This window comes from Pleurodeles waltl, chromosome 3_1 (assembly GCF_031143425.1).
Source record: "Pleurodeles waltl isolate 20211129_DDA chromosome 3_1, aPleWal1.hap1.20221129, whole genome shotgun sequence".
Taxonomy (NCBI): Eukaryota; Metazoa; Chordata; class Amphibia; order Caudata; family Salamandridae; genus Pleurodeles; species Pleurodeles waltl.
In genome coordinates this window covers 406406463-406427562 of record NC_090440.1, presented here as the reverse complement: position 1 = coordinate 406427562, position 21100 = coordinate 406406463, and the positions used below count along the sequence as shown (strand labels likewise).

Sequence of the window (21100 nt, the reverse complement as noted above, 5' to 3'; positions counted from 1 at the left end):
AGTAGCTACACGAGGCAGGCTGCCCTGTGTCCTGCAGTGATTTATTATTGACATGAAAGGACATGCGCGGCCTAGCATTTGGAGCAGACATCCTGTGCACAAAGGTGGAGGCGGTGCAGCCAGGGTGGGGGATACAAACCAGAGTAAATTATCTGAGGCACTGCACAAAGAAGCTGATTTTGTGAAGAGGGGTAAGCGAAACATAAACAGCACATAGACAAGTCCATGGTATGTGACCGCGGGAGGCCATGACATACTCAGGTTGCTCACAGGAACGAGAGAGGAAGGGAGGCAGGTACCAGAAGTAGGATGCTCAGGGCTGTAGAGAGCTGAGGTGGGGCATTTACTAAAGGATTAGTGTTGCACAATGATGGGGTGGGAGGCAGACATCAGGGTCGGTGTTGTACATGGATGAGCGAGGGAAGCAGTTAAGAGAGGAAGGGAGCCCACTGCAATACCAGGATGAGGAAGGGAGCTGAGATCACAAGTTGGGTGTTGAGTGTTGTACAGGGATGAACGAGGGAGGCAGTTACCAGAAGCAGTGCGCTCGATGGTGTAGTGGAGAATGAGGGAGGCAGTTACCAGAAGTGGGGTACACGGTGGTGTAAACATTGTGGTAGTGTCTGCAGGTAGCATTCTTGCCCCCACAGACTCCACAAATATCATTCTTCATCTCAGAGCCCAGGATGAGGTCACAGCCAATTTGCTACCAAAGGAAGAAGAGAGAGAAACAAATTATAATTCTGATATTGACATAAAATCTATTTGCATTAAGAGCCATGTTCTAACTAGAGGGTTACATTAAGGAGAAAAAGTACAAAGTTGCTAAGAAGTATCATCGACCATTTGGCAACAGCTCATTTGGGGTATTGTCTACAGTTGTGAAACTATACCCAAGTACTAGAGTGGCATGCTCAAAAACTAATCCTTCTGTGAGGGCAGAAGGCTAGTACCAAACCTATCCTTTGAACTAACTAGAATGTGCCAAAGTGGCTGATTCCATATGTGCTTCTTTGACAAAATGTTTTCACCACCACCATTTTAAAAGCACAAAAAATTAACCGCAGATAGGAAAACACATGGATCTGAAAATGACCTTTAGAACAACTTTAGGCCTTAGCCGTGCTTCTAAATTAATCACTTCCTGAGTTATAAAAGATGTCTCTAAGAAAAGAAACAGAAACACAACGCCTTGTCATACTGTATCGACTTCATTTTAACTATTTACTTTGCATTGATGCTGCAAAGTAAACAGTAATAATAAGACGCAAAACAGGTACTGTGAGAACACAATATTCTAAATTAAAGAAACTAACACACATATTAATGGATATGTTTTAAGTGAGCTGACTATTAGATAGCGATGTTCATGGTATACACACAGGAATACAGTCCCATGAAAATTAGAAGCAGGGGTTGGGTCAATAATGGGAGATAATCATTGAATCATTAGGTAAAAAGAGTCATCAGCTCATGCTACAGCGACACTCATTGACTGGACTTTGAACTATTAGGTGGCACACTTATTGGTCAATTCAATGGGGCGATCCCCGGGCCACTGCAAGGCCATTGGACCATTATTTTGTGACATTTATTGTACTATTGAATTAAGACAGATATTAATCAGTGACTAGGGCGAGCCACATAACTATAACATAGGGAATGCTTTGGAATATTTGAGGAGGATCGACAGCAGGACCTTATCTGGCACCAGTTACTGAGCCATACGTTAGAGACTGGCATTGTGCCTACAGATGGAGATATCCATTGGACCATCATGTGAAGGCGAGTATTGGCACTTTACTTTGACTTAACCATTGGACATTTGATGTAGACAGTTATTGGACTAAGGACAAAGTGTTGCAGATAATGTAAGTGTGATGGGTCAAGTACAAGTACAGCCGACTATTTTTGCACTGCTCTCTTCAGCTGCTTTCTTTTTTATAAAGTTCCCTCATCTTTCACTAGAAAATTGTTGCTGTCATATCAGTTCTGCAGCATAACTGATGTGACAGCAACTATAACCAATTGCTGTAAGATACTGGATCCCAGACTGCCCCTAATGAAACTGAATCATCACGCAGTAGGCAATATAGTAAGATGAGCATTTTTCAGGCATTTCTTTGAAGCTTACAAAAATAAACCAAGTACATAGGTCAGTTTAACGGGGGCTAAATGAATCTGTGATTAGGAACAACGAGTAAAAGGGAAATGGCTTCAGATACAGAAGACAACAAGTTGCATAATGTGAGCTCAATGGAAAATATTTCAATTTATGTGGTATGAAGGATTACACATTCAGAGCACTAATAAAGGAGGACTTGAAGTTGTCTTTACAATGTACCTTTATAAAATGCTGTTTTTAATTGGAAAACATGAAAAAACTTACATGCCAATTTGATGCTCCTCTAATTGGCTAGTAAAAATACTTAACTCCATCATAAAATGATGCAGAAAATGGACAATGTCTTTTTATCATATTTTCAAAAATTCTAAAATGTTTCAGCTTTATTAAGTCTATGAAACTCAAAAAGACCACAATGTCTAACACAAGTGAATAAAGGGTAATAAAAACATAAACAAGCAAGAGCCACTGGGTCATGGAGATGTGGAGGGAGTCTGGTTAAAGAGCGTAGACGTTGCGGTTAAGTGGGATGACGAATGCTCTTCTTATGTACTAGTCATCATGACTATTGAAATTCAGGTGGAAGTAAATTCCAATTCAAGTCCCAGATAACGTAAGGTGAAAAACATCAAAGTATAGTAATATAATAATGATGTGATCAAAGATGTTGACCGATTAGGTTTCTAACCTGGTAGGCCGTTTTTAGTCAAAACAGTACTCTTCCTGCGTATTAAGTTTGGTGCAGCAATGCAGTGCCTATTTTGACCATCTCCTCATGGCAAAAGGTGCTTTGGTGCAGGCGTACTACAGAAGCTGAATTTTAAAAAGTTGTAAGTCCCATTCTCTGATGGTCTCTGCCTTTGGTCACACACAATGGGCAAAATGCCTCATTCTTTGCTGACCTCTCATATTCTTTTGAAGGTTACTTAATGGAAATACATCTTTCACTGTCCAAGAGAGAGTACTAGTGAAATTCTGGCACTTTCAACTCTTGCCTTTTCTTCCCGAGTCATATCACAACTTAATTGTAGAGTTCATTACCCTCTACTGGCTAAACCTCTGTAAAGGTCTATAGACTGCCAAACTCCTTCTGCATTAGCTACACACCATCCGCTAGCATCATCATTAAAACATATTAGTGTGATCATCTGTCCTAAGTACTAACCAAACTGCACTGGTTGTAAGTGGGGAGCACATCATATTCAATAATCTTTTGAATAATGTATAAGGCATACCTGGAACTCAGGTCTGATTTTCTGACTTCTAGGTTCAGCATTATTGCCCTGTTTCTCAAAATAAACTCCTTCATACACTTGTTCCTTTCACAATTTAAAGATAGGTGACAGATTATCTAGGTGGTTAAACTCTGGAACTCCTGGTCCTGACAGTTGTGTATTATTCATGGACATTATCAGAGGGTGCTGTTTGTGCTGAAAGCCCAGTAACCAATCCCTTCCTACGGCCCTGGGACACTGTCACACTTTGTCATTCATGCATAAATGCAGCCCAGACAAGGGATGGGCCATGAATTTTGCTTTTCCAAGAGGATGTAACTCAAACGGTACAGTTAAAAGGCAGATGATGCTATACAATGTATTTGTGTATGCATTGAAGAAGCCCATGCCCAATACCCCCTGATGAATGAGAGGTTTGCTAACGCAAGTGTGGTACATATGTAGACACAGGGATACTTTAGTGTGACGCACAGACATTTGCCAGTCAGGCTGACAGAATGCAAGGTATACGTGTGCTTCCTGTTGCAGTAGAGGTGTTCAGTTGCAGCAGGTGGCACAAGGTGTACATGTGTGCAGTCGATTGCACCAAGGACGTGTGGGAAGCCACTGATGAGGTAGAACCCCTGTTTTGTTTCCTGCTGCTTCTGCAGTGTGTTAGGGAAGCAGATGTGGCGGGTGTCAGTCCAATGATGGCATCCAGTACTTTGGGCAAAAAGGCGGAGAATGATGGTTGTGATATTCCGCCAACCAGGGCACCAGTTGTTTGGAAAGAGCCACTTGCCAGCATATGAAGTACGGGCAAGCAGCTTGGTTTCTGTCAGGATGGTGCAGGGTGTCACCAAAGTGGGGGCCAACTGCGGTTCAATGTTGCCAGTTCAACCAGTACCTCTGGATGATGTTGTGTTCCCTGAGGCCCTGAAGGGTGGTTCTGGGGCGGAATATCCTCTCCTACCTTCTGCGCTGCCTTTGGGGTCCCTGCTGGTGTTCTTGTAGCTACTGTTGTTGCTGCTGGGCTCTGCGTCTACGTGCACGCTGGATTAGAATCACCTCCGTGGCTCCCTGTTGCTGCTCTGCTGCTCTGCTGTTTGTTCTGTGTGTTCTGATTAAATACAGGTGTGTTTGCCCCATTTAAACGCCTGCCCTGACCCATGCATTAATTTTTGACGCAAGTCGAGCTGTGCGTCATTTTCTGGCTCTACCTCCCGGCTGTGCGTCATTTTTGCCCGAAAGCATAAATACGACGCACGTCCGTTTAAGCCATTTTTTGGACGGGAACGCCTACCTTGCATATAATTAACGCAAGGTGGGTTGCCGCATCCAAAAAATGACGCATGCGGCGGAATTGTGTCGTCCGCAGGCTCTGGCATGAAAGTTTAAATACGGGGCAACGTTTGCGCTGATTGTGCGTCAACATTTTTGACGCACAATCGGCGAAGACGGAGTATAAATATGCCCCTAAGTTTAACATATCAAAGAACTAGTTTAGCAAATTAAGAAATCAGATTATTATCTGTGCACTGGCAAGAAATTTGTCCATTCTGAAATGCCGGCATGTCAACTAGGATTTTGCAGTGTTTTATGTTGTTACATCTTTAGGATTAAGATAACTGGGCAAGAGGGCATGACTACACCAGCAACCAAGATTGCTGCTTGGCGTCAGAGCTCCCGCTGAATCGGACCCCACAACCAATGTAGCCTTGAGACCACAGCCAGTACATGCCTACCTACTGATGCGCATGGCATCCACACACTTGCAGACACCCCCCTACTCGCCCACGCACTTCCTGACACACACCCCCACCTGACCTCACGCATACAAACACCCCCACCCGACCACACATATACATGCACACCCATTCCGACACACACATGCACGCACACATACACTCACACACCACGCACATGCACCTAACACCCCACTTTCGGTCGGTCCACCTACCTGTCTGGCCTACGTTGAGGTGGTAGTCTGGGAGGGGGTGGGTGTCAGCGGTTCCACCGCCAATGCCGCACCGCCATGCAAGGACCGCCGTGCCATATTACTTTTCGTAATATGGAGGGCGGAGTCCTTGCGGCGTGGGGGTGCTGGCGGTGGAACTGCCTCTCACCCGCCGTCGGTCAGGCCCACGGTGTCGGATTTCTGCCTGTTTATGGGTGCAAATCCGCTGGTGAGTCATAACGCTTTGGTCTTCGGACCGCCAACATTGGCGGTCTTTTGGGGCCCACTTCAACGCCGGTCTTGGCAAAAGACCAACGAAGTCAAAATGAGCACCTGAGTGTTCGACGAAGATAACCTACATTCCTAGTGCTATATAGACTGATCAGCCATAACTTTGTAATCAATATTGACATGAACAAAGTCATAGAGTATTACATGGGAGTCAAAGCAGTAACTGAGTCTCAAATTATAAGCCAAATTGTGGCAATTTTATCCTGAAGCGGTTTGAAAAGTGTGTCTGATAATACTCAAAACCACCACATTCAAAATATATCATAAATAAATCATGAGTGAGTGAAAGGGTAGCCCAAAGACCAACAGTTTACCCTCTCTATCCATCCATATCACTAAAAGAAGTATTGCATTTTTAATTGTGGAATACAATACTCTTGGCTCCTTGGAGCAGAGGCTCATTTCGGTCTTGTTTGGTTCTATTTACATGCGTGTTCCTTTAAAAAGAAAGCACATTCCCCACTCACACTAGGTAGAATGCTTCATCATTAGGGTTGCTCTTTCACCCATAAAATGTGTTGTAGGTGGGTTCACCTTCAGCTCTTTTTGAGAATCTGTTTAAATGTGAGCATTGTTGGGCGTCATGGTGTGAGGTTAAAGTACTTCCCAGTGTAGATGGTTAGCTCTTTAATGTGATCTAAATTTAGAAAGGCAAAAATGTAGATTAGGGTTATTAGGTCCCTGTACATCTTAATTGTATTGATGTAGTCTACATGTTTCCGCATTCTACTAGGTCCTCTCTGTGTTGGGGCTTTCTTCAGGATCTAAATGACCCTTATGGTTTCCCTGTTCTCATAATGTTATACTGATTTGTATAGCAGACTAATCACCGGAAAGGATAACTAGACACATAGGCAGGTGTGTAAATTTGTGGTCCCAAATGTGCTCATACAAAGAGCCAGGTCCTCGGATTCTTGTGAAACCCAAGAAATGAGGAGGAGGCTATGATATGTTGAGGGAGATTGTTCCATGTTTTGATTGCAATGTAGGAGAAAGAGCGGCCTCCAGTTTTGCTTTTGCGGATGCAGGGAATGTGTGCGAGTGAGGGTGAGGCAGAGCGTAGGTGTCTGGTGGGTTGGTTAAAGTGTATGCAGCTTTTCAAATATTCTGATCCCGTGTTGTGTAGGACTTTGTATGTGTGCATTCCAGAACCTTCCGAACATTCATTCATCCTTCAAAGAGAAATCACCAAAGTATAACATTAACCATTGATTGGATAACCAGGCAAAAGCCACTTGGAGGGAGGAAAGGTTTAAGTTTATTTAGGGGCAGCAGAGATGGTCCAGCAGATTAAAGGGCATATTTATACTCTGTTTGCGCCTAATGTGCATCAACATTTTCGACGCACATTAGGTGCAAACCATGCACCATATTTAGACTTTGACGCCCGAGCCCGCGGACGTGAAAATTCCTCTGTGTGCGTAATTTTTTGGATGCGGGAAACTGCCTTGCGTTAATGACATGCAAGGTAGGCGTTCCCGCCCAAAAAATGACTTTAAGGCTTGTGCGCCTTATTTATACTCCTGCGTCATTTTGATGCACAGGAGGGGGCGGGCCTTAAAAAGCGGCGCACAGTCTGATGTGCGCCTTTTTTTAACGCCTGGGTCAGGACTGGCATTAAGGGACCTGTGGGCTCACTTCCATGGTCTCTGACCATGGAAGGAGTCTAGATGTGCCCTTCCTTGCCCCCAGAGAGACCCCCTGCCACCCTCGCCCACCCCTGGAGGACACCCATGGATGGGGGGACCCATCCCAGGTAAGTATTTTTTAGAATTTTTTTAAAGTGGCATGGGGGGGCCTAATTTGGGCCCCCTTACATGCCACTGTGTCCCCTGGGCATGGCCATTGGGCAAGGGGGCATGACTCTTGACTTTGGTAAGACAGGAGTCATTTCAATGAGGGTTGTGCGTCAAAAAATGGCGCAAGTCCGGTTTGAGGCATGATTTTTGCCTCAAAACTGACTTGCACCATTTTCTGACGCACAATCCCCATTCTCCCCTATGCCGACGCTGCCTGGTTTGAGTCATTTCTTTTTACTCTGACCAGTCCGCAGCGCTGGCTAACGTCATTCCTTAAATAAGGCGCCTGCATGGCGTGTAGGAATGGCGTTAGCCGGCGGTAAAATATTTGACGCAAACCAGCGCCGGCGCTGGTTTGCTTAAAAAAGTATAAATATGGGCCTTAGTGAGATCCTTGAGCCATTGACAGTTCAATTTGAGGTAGTGCCGCTTGCCCATGAGAATTAATTTAGCTTTAAGTCAGAGGTCTTCAAACTGTGGGTCGCGACCCCCAGGGGGGTCGTGGAGTCATCGGAAGGTGGGCGCACATTCCTCAGCCACAAATCCAAAAAGTCTTGGTTTTGGAAAATGACAATTGTCCTGGGAGGGTTAATTTAGATAGTTTAGAAAGCTTCAGCTGAATTGTCATTCAGTGAGTCTCCTGTTTAGTGAATCAGAGGTAGGGGCAGACATCTAAAGAAGCGTTCTTGCAGGGTGCCTGCTTGCCTGAAAGAAATGCAAATATGCGCTACCAGTTAATCTGCAAATATAAACTGTAATCTGCAAATGTAAAGGATACTTGAGAGCCAGTACTTATTGAATCACTCTAAGCTTTGTGATGACAAAGATATATTCTTTTTGAGTGATAGTGAAAAGAGTTAACAACTGAACTGTGAAGTGCATGCTTTTAATTGCAGTTGTATTTACATACAATCAGCACTACACCTACTTCCCTTTGTCAAAAGAAGAAAATCCAATGTAGTCAGAAAATCTTACAACATGTGCTTTAACGGGGAACATGCTGAGCTGAAATGTGCCAACCAGACCCTGACATGGAAATGGCACAATTCAAAGTCCTGAGAGGGCAAAAAATAATGCAAGAAATATAGGAGAGTATACCATAAAGCCAAGAAGACCGAAAAGGTTTTATTCACTAAACTTTTTGCCTTATTAATTCAATCAGATGAAGGAAATATTCAAAATCTACCAGTACCTGAACAAACTGGATCCCCTAAGAAGCAACCTTTATCAACACTACAAGGCCTCCGAGAGTTCAAAAGTCGTTGTAACAGAATATCGATGTTAGAATCTCATCTGCTAAAAGGACTGTTTTACTTATTGTTTACAAAAATATCTCCCCACTGGAATTCATAATAGAAAATCTACATTCCTTCATTTATTCCCCAGCCCCTGTTGACAATCTCCCACTAGCCTGTTTTTGTAGGTTATTTCCAATCCCTACTGCACGCACATCCAGTTTCCGACATGAATGGTTGACTGATGCAAGTTTGCAATACATTCTAAAGTCATATCTTCCTTACATTTTCATTTCTAAATATTGTAGCATTGTGAATTTTTACTATGATTTGGTTAGGATCTGACACGCATTTCAAATGGATGTCAAGAGTAAATGGCCTCAAGAAAGCTATAATAAGGAGGGATAAGATTTGGGACGAAAACATTCAAAAACACTGAATTAAGGCTCTCTGGAGAATTCCCCTTGTCTGGTGCTTCAGATCTGCTCACTCCCCTTTACATCCCTATCAGGAAATTGAATTAGCGTGTGTATTGTGCTTCAGAGGTCCCCACCATGGCTAATGTAACTTAAATATGTTCCCTTCACTAGAGGGTCCCTGGCTCAAGCAGAGATGCTTGGTGAACCCACAAGAGTAATTTTACTGATTGCTGGCTTGCTCCTGTGAACACCCTGGTATTTTAGGAGAAATGACACAAGAGGACAAGGGCATAAGCAAACAAGTTCAGTGATGACCGATAAAAAACTCCTGCATCAACCCTTCAGTGTTCCCTTCATCTGATGGAAGCTGTGTAAAAAAACACAAACTGAGCAGGCCAGCAATTGTTCATAGATGCATTATGCATTACGTGCCTTATATTCAGCAAAGACATCTTGAGTGTTACCATGGTTGTTACCATGGGTGAGGTCACATGCACTGAGGTGAATTGTTCATGCAAAGAAAGCCGGGGAAGCGAGTCCTAGCTCAACTCAGAAAACAGACTGGCGAAAAATCCAGAAGAAAGGTCTACCAGCAAAGAACCTTGGCATTGAGAGGTTGGGTGCATAGACCTAGCTAATGACCGTCATTTAGTATAAAGGCCCTTCTCTATGCCCGTTACTCCACGCTACACATAATTGCAGCAAAGACAAAATGAGATGTATGGAGTGTAGTGCTTACCAAAATCCTCACCAAGCACCTTAGCAATGGAACAAAATATTTGCAAATCAGGAATTAGGTCAGGGTAGCGAGGAATCCGCTCCCTGATAAACCTGCTTGGTCAGATTTTAGGGGATCCATAGTTCACAAGTCTTTGGCTGTTTTACTCAGGGATGTCACCTACTAATTATGTATACTTGCTTACAGAGGGCACAACTTCCCTCACTTTAAGTATTACCAGCAGCTTGGTCACGTGTCCAATACCCTAGTTTGATCTCCAGTGCAAGGGTCAGCATACAGACAGAAAAAGGGTGGAGGTAATGATCTCCACTCAGTGCTAATGGAGAGCTCATGCTGCCCTTCCCTTAAAAGGGACAGTTCTGGAGAATGTGAGTTTAAGCCACATATGCGACCCTGATCTCCGCATCCCATTGGATTTATCGCCATTGTGAGCAAGAAGGCGCACCAGCAGAATCAGAAGGGCACAGAGAATAGAGAACTTTGACAGAATAATCCATAGCCAGAGTTTAGTTTACATTTTATTGTAAAATGCATAACCTATAGTATCAGATGGCACCAGGGCAGCATGGAACTGGATAACGCAGCGCGCAGGAGTTCGGGGGGCACCTGCTAGAGCAGCAAGAAGGCTCAGGATCAGGTGGCCTTTCCTTGGTCAGATTACTGCCGTCTCTCTTAATTCATTGATTCTTCCAGCTGCCTGGATTTCTCATTTTGCATGGAGGACTAAACATGAGAATCCCATTTGGTTTGGATATGCCTATCCTTAGCTGTAGTTTCGAGACATTTGAGACGGTTATTAAAATAGTGGCATTACTGTAAATCAGTTACTTATTTTAATATAGTCCTCATGGTGTGTCTGTCTGTGGCCCGTGCAATATCACATTTATTAAAACTAATTGATGAGGTAAATAAATGGGTTACTACATCAAAACTGTAAAGCATGTTCACAGACAGCTCACCACATCCATTGGTAAAAATGCTTCTAATATATGCATGTGATATAAAATTACCTGCAAGTGAGAATGCTGTTGAGTCAGATCTGCATAATTATTTCGAACAGCTGCAGACTAAATGCCAAGTCTTTCGGCATGCTCGCAAAGGTCAGAGGTAAACTTTACAACTTCGCAAAGTTTCTTACTTTGTACCATCCATCTAGATACAAATTCTAATACATTTTCAAGCATAGAATTATATTGCAGATAGGCAAGTCACCTCAATCACAATCCACAAATTTTATTTGACTTGACTGTCTTCTGTAAGCATGAAAAAAGTTCGTTATGACGAGAAACATCTTTCAAAGAATAATGGAAATCCAGGAAACTTTACTAATATTACAAAGGGCAAATATCAGGATCTTTGCAAAGTTTCACGGATGAAAAAAAAAAGTTCACAGATGAAAAAAGTCATACCCAAATCAAGGTAGTTGGTTAACCCAGCGACGTTTTAAGGCATGGGCAAAGTGAATGCTTGCCCAGGGGCCCAACCCTTTAGGGGGCCTCTTGATACAGTCATCTCTGTTCTGCAGAGAGTCGTGCCCTGATGACCTTGATTAATTCTTCAACATTTTTTAAATACCATTTTGCCTTTAATTTATTTTCAATGTGGGTGATCTGTGGGAGTCTATTACAGACATTTTCCAGAGATATATTGTGTTGTTTCATGTAACATTCTTAAACAAGCATTTGCAATGCAATAGGTCTAGCATTTGCTTGAGTTGAAGCTATTGGCATTGTAAATTTATAACTGGACTTTTCTTGCCACATAAATTGGTCTGCTTTAGAATTTCGTCATTTTCTGCCATATAATTCCAGTGGCCCTGCATCTACCTGAAGCACTTCTATCTACCCTCTTCCAGTATCTCCAACAAAAAATTAAAATGTTGCCATTTAGCATCTTAATTTAAATCTGCCATGCTAATTCAAATAGAATACCACTTTCACCACCCCACCATCAGAGTTGCTGGCTGGCTAACACAATTCACCCAAAAAAGACACAGGATGGCCACAGAGGAGAAATACACTATTAGGGTAACACAAGCATAGAAAGAGTGTTCATACAGTCATAGTGTAATAAGGATGTTAAATTAGCTAGAATTATGGTCACAACTGTAATATTTAGAGATCATTACAACATATACAATTATCATATAAACCTTTATCAGAAATAAACTTTTTGCAGTAGATGTAAGGCTCAAAACAGCGCATAGAGGGCACCACAGCAAAAATATAATTTGCAAGAAACATGGTAATGTAACCATATTGTTAGCCTATAGAGGGGATAACCCTATGAAAAAAACAGGAAAAAGTAATGCAGTGTAACCATATACGTAGCCCCAAGTTTTTAGGGCTAGTGGGTGTACTGGAATGATATTACAAACAAGGCCTTTAAAACAGAAATTCTCCCAGCTGTAAAACAAAAGTTGTAGTCATGAGAAAGCTTAACCCCTTCTGTGCCGCGGACGTAGTGGTTACGTCCCGCGGCACAGTGCTGCTGTGCCGAGGACGTAACCACTACGTCCTCGGCACACAGCCCAGAGGGAGCGCTCTCGCTCCCTCTGTGTGCTTCCCCCCACCCCCCCAAAGTCAGGGATGGAAGGGGAAGCCCTTCCCCTTCCACCCCCGACCCCCCCACCCCCCCATAATGACGTCAGCGCGCGATCGCGCGCTGACTTCATTATGGGGATTTCGCCGCACAGGAAGCCATTTGCTTCCTGTGCGGCGAACGGAGAAGAGGTGAGTTCCTCTTCCCGGTGGGTGAGGGGTTTGGGCTAAAGAGGCACCGGGGGAAAGGAAAGGCTTTTCCTTTCCCCCGGTGTCTCTTTGAGCATTCCTGCTGCCCGATCGCATTGCGATCGGGCAGCAGGAATGCCCACTAGACACCAGGGATTTTTTTTTTTTGTTGTACTTTCTGTTTCTTGTTGGCGGGGAGCGGCCCCTTGGGCAAGGGTCGCTCCCCTTGTGGGGGCAATTTGTTACGGCCATTTCTGCCCCCCTTGGGGGCAGATTGGCCTACTTTTTAGGCGGATCTGCCCCCAAGGGGGGCAGAAACCCCTGGATCACCAGGGATTTTTATTTTCTGTGCATTTATGTTGGGGGGGGGTGCCCCCTTGGGCAAGGGGCACCCCCCCCAAGGGGGCAGAGAACTGTTGGCCTTTTCTGCCCCACTTGGGGGCAGATCGGCTATTTTTTTTAGGTCCATCTGCCCCCAAGGGGGGCAGAAGCCACTTAGGCACCAGGGATTGTGTGTGTAGTGAATGGGGGGGCGCCCCCTTGGGCAAGGGTCGCTCCCCTGTGGGGGGCATGTCCTTTAGGGCCATTTCTGCCCCCCTTGAGGGCAGATTGGCTACTTTTTAGCCAGATCTGCCCCCAAGGGGGGCAGAAAACACTAGATCACCAGGGTTTTTTATTTTTATGTGTATTTATGTGGGGGGGGGTGCCCCCTTGGGCAAGGGGCGCCCCCCCCAAGGGGGCAGAGAACTGTTGGCCTTTTCTACCCCCCTTGGGGGCAAATCGGCCTATTTTTTTTAGGTCCATTGGGGGCAGAAGCCACTTAGGCACCAGGGATTGTGTGTGTAGTGGATGGGGGGGCGCCCCCTTGGGCAAGGGTCGCTCCCCTTTGGGGGGCATGTCTTTTAGGGCCATTTCTGCCCCCCTTGAGGGCAGATCAGCCTATTATTTTTAGGCTGATCTGCCCCCAAGGGGGGCAGAAACCACTAGAACGCCAGGGATGTTTTTTTATGTGTTTATTTCTGTGGGGGGGCGTCCCCTTGGGCACGGGGCGCCCCCCCAAGGGGGGCATTGACCTGTTGGCCATTTCTGCCCCCCCTGGGGGCAGATGGGCCTATTTTTCTAGACCCACCTGCCCCCAAGGGGGGCAGAAGCCACGTAGACACCAGGGATAGTGTGTGTGTGTGTGTGTGTTAGTGGATGGGGGGGGGGTTTGGGCAAGGGTCGCCCCCCACTTTGGGGGCACATGTACCCAGGCCATTTCTGCACCCCTTGGAGACAGATCAGCCTATTATTTTTAGGCTGATCTGCCCCCAAGGGGGGCAGAAACCACTAGAACGCCAGGGATGTTTTTTTATGTGTTTATTTTTGTGGGGGGGCGTCCCCTTGGGCACGGGGCGCCCCCCCAAGGGGGGCATTGACCTGTTGGCCATTTCTGCCCCCCCTGGGGGCAGATGGGCCTATTTTTCTAGACCCACCTGCCCCCAAGGGGGGCAGAAGCCACGTAGACACCAGGGATAGTGTGTGTGTGTGTGTGTGTTAGTGGATGGGGGGGGGGCTTGGGCAAGGGTCGCCCCCCACTTTGGGGGCACATGTACCCAGGCCATTTCTGCACCCCTTGGAGACAGATCAGCCTATTATTTTTAGGCTGATCTGCCCCCAAGGGGGGCAGAAACCACTAGAACGGCAGGGATTTTTTTTTATGTGTTTATTTTTGTGTGGGGGCGTCCCCTTGTGCACGGGCGCCCCCCCAAGGGGGGCATTGACCTGTTGGCCATTTCTGCCCCCCCCTGGGGGCAGATGGGCCTATTTTTCTAGACCCACCTGCCCCCAAGGGGGGCAGAAGCCACGTAGACACCAGGGATAGTGTGTGTGTGTGTGTGTGTTAGTGGATGGGGGGGGGCTTGGGCAAGGGTCGCCCCCCACTTTGGGGGCACATGTACCCAGACCATTTCTGCACCCCTTGGAGACAGATCAGCCTATTATTTTTAGGCTGATCTGCCCCCAAGGGGGGCAGAAACCACTAGAACGCCAGGGATTTTTTTTTATGTGTTTATTTTTGTGTGGGGGCGTCCCCTTGGGCACGGGCGCCCCCCCAAGGGGGGCATTGACCTGTTGGCCATTTCTGCCCCCCCTGGGAGCAGATGGGCCTATTTTTCTAGAACCACCTGCCCCCAAGGGGGCAGAAGCCACTTAGGCACCAGGGATAGTGTTGTGTGTGTTTTTTTTGTTTGAGGGCTGTCCCCTTTGGCAAGGGTCGCTCTCCATGGGGACACAGTACTAAAGGTATTTTTTGGCTTCCTTGGGGCAGACAGGCCTATTTTTTTAGTAGGCCCATCTGCCCCTATGGCAGAATCCACTTAGGCACCAATTTCTAAAATGTTTGATGGTGGGGTGTTTGTCAACTGAAGAAGTCTTTGCATTTGTGATAAAAAATGTTTTCCTCCTTTTTGTTCTAGTTCAAAGCTTTTGCTTTATTTGCTGTGGCTCCTTGCGGTTTTGGCGGTGGTTGACCTGCAGTTTGCACAGTTGCATGTTTTAGGTAAGTAAAAACAATTTACTCCAAAGGAGTATTGTTGCCATGCATGAATGACATGTTTGTAGGGGGTGTACTAAATGCAGGATTGTGTGTGAAATTGTCCTTAGGTTTGTGCACAATGATATTTGTTTTGTCTTATTTCTAATTTGCCTTTCTTTCTTTCTTTTTAGTGGGATATCATTGGTGATTGCTGTGTAGTTGCTGGTGAATCAAGCTTTTTCAGGCAAGTGAGCGGTATAGTTTTTGAGTTTGTAACTCTTACTAACAAAGCTACACTTTGTTACTTGTCTTACACAGTGCTGGTTGTTGGTGGTGAATTTGTCCAGTTAATTTTAGCAGGAGAGATCATGGCTAGCCGCAGGATGACCGCTCAGCAGGTGGTTGGTATGCTTTTTGAGTCACAGTCTGATCATGACTATGAGACGGACTCTGCATCTGAGGCAGAGGAGGAAGTCAGAGATTCTGGCAGTGACGTTTCTGTTGGAGGGGAATCTTCTGATGATGAAGCCACACTCAGTGCAGATGAAGGTTCTGTTTTAGAGGAGGACATTGATGTGCCAATAGTGCAGCAACCTGGGGCTGAAAGGTTTCCCGTTAGAAGACCTGATGTCTGGGTTGCCCCAAACATGGAGCAGCCAGAGTTGCCTGCCTTTACTGGTCTCCCGGGGTGTAACGCCAATACAGAGAACTTTATGCCTATCAATTTCTTTGAGTTATTCATGGATGATGTGTTTTTGGAAGAGATTGTTGAGCAGACTAATTTGTATGCGGAGCAGCATTTGAGGGACAACGCTGCTAGACTTAGGCCACACTCTAGAGCTGCCCAGTGGATTCCCACAAATTTGGAGGAGCTAAAAAAGTTTTTGGGTTTGACTTTTTTGATGGGGTTGATAAGGAAGCCGTCACTGGCTTCTTATTGGTCTACTAGTCCCTTGATGGCAACAGCTATATTTCCAGCTACCATGAGTCGTAATCGGTATTTGCTTCTTCTTAGGATGCTGCATTTTGTTGACAATGCATTAGCCTTGCCACGAGATCACCCAGATTCTGACCGTCTTTTTAAGATTAGGCCTGTCCTTGATCATTTTGTAGATCGGTTTTCGGAGGTCTATGTTCCAGGCAAAGAGATAAGTGTGGACGAGTCTTTGGTCCTCTTCAAGGGTCGTTTGTTTTTTAGGCAGTACATTCCTAGCAAAAGGGCACGATATGGAATTAAATTGTATATGCTGTCTGAAAGTAGGACAGGATATGTGTATAGTTTCCGTGTGTACACTGGTAGGGATTCCAATATTGACCCCCCTGGTTGTCCTCCCACTTTTGGAGTTACTGAGAAAATAGTGTGGGATCTTGGTAGACGACTGTTCAACAAAGGTCACCATTTGTATGTAGATAACTTCTACACTGGTGTGCAGTTGTTCAAGGAATTGTTTAGAGTGGACACAGTTGCTTGTGGCACAATCCGTTCTAACCGGAAAGGCTATCCAAGGGAGCTTGTCTGTAAAAAACTTGAGAGGGGACAGTGCTGTGCCTTGCGGAACGAGGAGCTGCTAGCTTTGAAATTTTCAGACAAGAGGGATGTCTACATGCTAAGTACCATCCATGATGAGAGTACTTCCCCTGTGACTGTTTGGGGCCAGGTTGCTGAAGTGCGCAAACCTGTGTGCATTTTAGATTATAATAAGCACATGGGAGGTGTAGATAGAGTTGACCAGAGGTTGGAACCTTATACTGCTATTCGTAAGTCTTATGTTTGGTATAAGAAGTTAGCACTTCACCTCTTCCACTTAGCAACCTTCAATGCTTTTATTGTGTTTAGGGATAGGTCTCCAGACTCAAAGATGACATTTGTGAAATTTCAGGAGTCAGTGATAGAGAGCCTTATTGTGGTGGAACAGGCCAGAGTTCCTAGAGAAGCAGTGGTGGAGGATGTGGCTAGAATGAAAGATCGCCACTTTGCTGAGCACATTCCTCCCACACCCAAAAAAGACTTTCCAGCTAAGAAATGTAGAGTGTGTTTTCGAAGAGGTATCCGGAGGGAGTCTCGAATGTACTGCCCAGATTGTCCTTCAAAGCCTGGGCTGTGTGTCGGTGCTTGTTTTAAGAATTACCACACCCAGAAGAATTTCTGGGAACAACCATGAGTGTAAACTCATGTCTGTTTTGTATTTTCATGTGTTTAGTTTCATGGTTAGCATTTCTGTCATGTTGTTAGTTAGAGCTTTTGTGTTTGTTGTTTTGTAATTCTTTCTACTTAGTTAGGGGTTCCTCTGTTTAAAAAAATAAATAAAAATATGATGCCATTGTGTGTGGAGTGGGGCTTGGCTGAGACTGTACATATTGACTTGATGTTGGCTACTGCAACACACTGCCAGCCAAACACCAGTCCACACACTCCCATCAGCTGGTGTGATTGTTGTATCAGGCATGTGGGCGTATGTAAGTGATGGGCCCTTGAGTGGCGCTGTCTGTCGATGTGAGTGTTGTAATGTGCTGGGCCAGTGGCTGGCGGTGTGAATGGCCTTGTGTGTGTCATGTATGAAAGTTGTGTGAATGGACTGTAAAGCGGTTGGTGCCTTGTCGCGGCTTTACAGCTCACGAGCTGTGAGTCATTGGTTCAGTTTTTTGCCTTTCAGTTACTAACAGTGCTTTTCATTTTTGTGAAAGCTCTTGTTAGTAAAATTTGATCCACTGAACCATCACTCACCCTCGTGCCAAATCCAACCAGTATGTGTGGTAAAAATGACCAAACCTGCTCCGCTGTAATCAGGCGTCGCAGCACACCTATGACACGCTAGGTGCCTCAGGTGGGACCCCGATGATGAAGCATGCCACCAACTTGGTTGGTGGGTGAGGGGTCTTTTTCACATAACCTAAGTGTGTTTCTTTTCAAAATTTTAGTGTTTGGCACATCACGGACGTATGTGGGCACATCAAAACGATATATTACAAAACTACCTGTGTTTGGGGGGGGAGAGGGCACCTATGTTTTTGGTCCTGTGTGCGGCCTTCATCTAGGGAAACCTACCAAACCCAGACATTTTTTAAAACTAGACACCCCAAGGAGTCTAGGGAGGAGTGGCTTGCGTGGATTCCCCAACATTTTCTTACCCAGACTCCTCTGTAAACCTCAAAATGTGCTTAAAAAAAGCATATTTTCCTGACTTTTCTTCGTACGATCACCACTCCAGCACAAAATTCCTACTCCCCAGTGTTCCCCTCAGTCTCCCAAATAAAATGACACCTCACGTATGTGGGTCCCCAAAGCAGAGTCAGTCTAAAGATGTATAAAAGAATATGTCCTTATAAACTCGCAGTACTATCCCCTGTATCTCTACAAGTTTTGGGCCTTATTCTGTTGGAGGCACCTGGCCCACCCACACAACTGAGGTATCATTTTTATCGGGAGACTTGGGGGAACGCTGGGTGGAAGGAAATTTGTGGCTCCACTCAGATTCCAGAACTTTCTGTCACCGAAATGTGTGAAAAATGCGTTTTTTTAGCCAATATTTGAGGTTTGGAAAGGATTCTGGGTAACAGAACCTGGTCAGAGCCCCTCAAGTCACCCCATCTTGGATTCCCCTAGGTCTCTAGTTTTCAGAAATGCACAGGTTTGGTAGGTTTCCCTAGGTGCTGGCTGAGCTACAGGCCAAAAACTACAGGTAGGCACTGTTTTCAATGAAAAAATGTGATGTGTCCACGCTGCGCTTTGGGGCGTTTCCTGTCGCGGGCGCTAGGCCTACCCACACAAGTGAGGTATCATTTTTATCGGGAGACGTGGGGGAACGCTGGGTGGAAGGAAATTTGTGGCCCCTCTCAGATTCCAGAACTTTCTGCCACAGAAATGTGAGGAACATGTGTTTTTTTAGCCAAATTTTGAGGTTTGCAAAGGATTCTGGGTAACAGAACCTGGTCCGAGCCACACAAATCACCCCATCTTGGATTCCCCTAGGTCTCTAGTTTTCAGAAATGCACAGGTTTGGTAGGTTTCCCTAGGTGGCGGCTTAGCTACAGGCCAAAATCTACAGGTAGGCACTTTGCTAAAAACAGGTCAGTTTTCTGTGATGTGTCCACATTGCGCTTTGGGGCGTTTCCTGTCGCGGGCGCTAGGCCTACCCACACAAGTGAGGTATCATTTTTATCGGGAGACGTGGGGGAACGCTGGGTGGAAGGAAATTTGTGGCTCCTCTCAGATTCCAGAACTTTCTGCCACAGAAATGTGAGGAACATGTGTTTTTTTAGCCAATTTTTGAGCTTTGCAAAGGATTCTGGGTAACAGAACCTGGTCCGAGCCCCGCCAGTCACCCCTCCTTGGATTCCCCTAGGTCTCTAGTTTTCAGAAATGTACAGGTTTGGTAGGTTTCCCTAGGTGCCGGCTGAGCTAGAGGCCAAAATCTACAGGTAGTCACTTCGCAAAAAACACCTCTGTTTTCTTCCAAAATTTTGGTGGTGTCCACGTTGCGCTTTGGGGCGTTTCCTGTCGCGGGCGCTAGGCCTACCCACGCAAGTGAGGTATCATTTTTATCGGGAGACTTGGGGGAACGCTGGGTGGAAGGAAATTTGTGGCTCCTCCCAGATTCCAGAACTTTCTGCCACAGAAATGTGAGGAACATGTGTTTTTTTAGCCAATTTTTGAGCTTTGCAAAGGATTCTGGGTAACAGAACCTGGTCCGAGCCCCGCCAGTCACCCCTCCTTGGATTCCCCTAGGTCTCTAGTTTTCAGAAATGCACAGGTTTGGTAGGTTTCCCTAGGTGGCGGCTGAGCTAGAGGCCAAAATCTACAGGTAGGCACTTTGCTAAAAACAGGTCTTTTTTCTGTGATGTGTCCATGTTGCGCTTTGGGGCGTTTCCTGTCGCGGGCGCTAGGCCTACCCACACAAGTGAGGTATCATTTTTATCGGGAGACGTGGGGGAACGCTGGGTGGAAGGAAATTTGTGGCTCCTCTCGGATTCCAGAACTTTCTGCCACAGAAATGTGAGGAACATGTGTTTTTTTAGCCAATTTTTGAGTTTTGCAAAGGATTCTGGGTAACAGAACCTGGTCCGAGCCCCGCCAGTCACCCCTCCTTGGATTCCCCTAGGTCTCTAGTTTTCAGAAATGTACAGGTTTGGTAGGTTTCCCTAGGTGCCGGCTGAGCTAGAGGCCAAAATCTACAGGTAGTCACTTCGCAAAAAACACCTCTGTTTTCTTCCAAAATTTTGGTGGTGTCCACGTTGCGCTTTGGGGCGTTTCCTGTCGCGGGCGCTAGGCCTACCCACGCAAGTGAGGTATCATTTTTATCGGGAGACTTGGGGGAACGCTGGGTGGAAGGAAATTTGTGGCTCCTCCCAGATTCCAGAACTTTCTGCCACAGAAATGTGAGGAACATGTGTTTTTTTAGCCAATTTTTGAGCTTTGCAAAGGATTCTGGGTAACAGAACCTGGTCCGAGCCCCGCCAGTCACCCCTCCTTGGATTCCCCTAGGTCTCTAGTTTTCAGAAATGCACAGGTTTGGTAGGTTTCCCTAGGTGGCGGCTGAGCTAGAGGCCAAAATCTACAGGTAGGCACTTTGCTAAAAACAGGTCTGTTTTCTGTGATGTGTCCACGTTGCGCTTTGGGGCGTTTCCTGTCGCGGGCGCTAGGCCTACCCACACAAGTGAGGTATCATTTTTATCGGGAGACGTGGGGGAACGCTGGGTGGAAGGAAATTTGTGGCTCCTCTCGGATTCCAGAACTTTCTGCCACAGAAATGTGAGGAACATGTGTTTTTTTAGCCAATTTTTGAGCTTTGCAAAGGATTCTGGGTAACAGAACCTGGTCCGAGCCCCGCCAGTCACCCCTCCTTGGATTCCCCTAGGTCTCTAGTTTTCAGAAATGTACAGGTTTGGTAGGTTTCCCTAGGTGCCGGCTGAGCTAGAGGCCAAAATCTACAGGTAGTCACTTCGCAAAAAACACCTCTGTTTTCTTCCAAAATTTTGGTGGTGTCCACGTTGCGCTTTGGGGCGTTTCCTGTCGCGGGCGCTAGGCCTACCCACGCAAGTGAGGTATCATTTTTATCGGGAGACTTGGGGGAACGCTG

At 45.8% G+C, this 21100-nt stretch overlaps 1 protein-coding gene across 1 annotated transcript in view; it reads right to left on the bottom strand.

The window, feature by feature from the left end:
* The window catches only part of ADAMTSL5 (ADAMTS like 5), a 270500-nt gene that overhangs the window by 108177 nt on the left and 141223 nt on the right, over nt 1-21100 (bottom strand). Inside the window, exon 7 of the mRNA XM_069222636.1 lies at nt 583-706. Coding sequence (XP_069078737.1) covers nt 583-706 — 124 coding nt within the window. The remainder of the gene's footprint in view (nt 1-582; nt 707-21100) is intronic.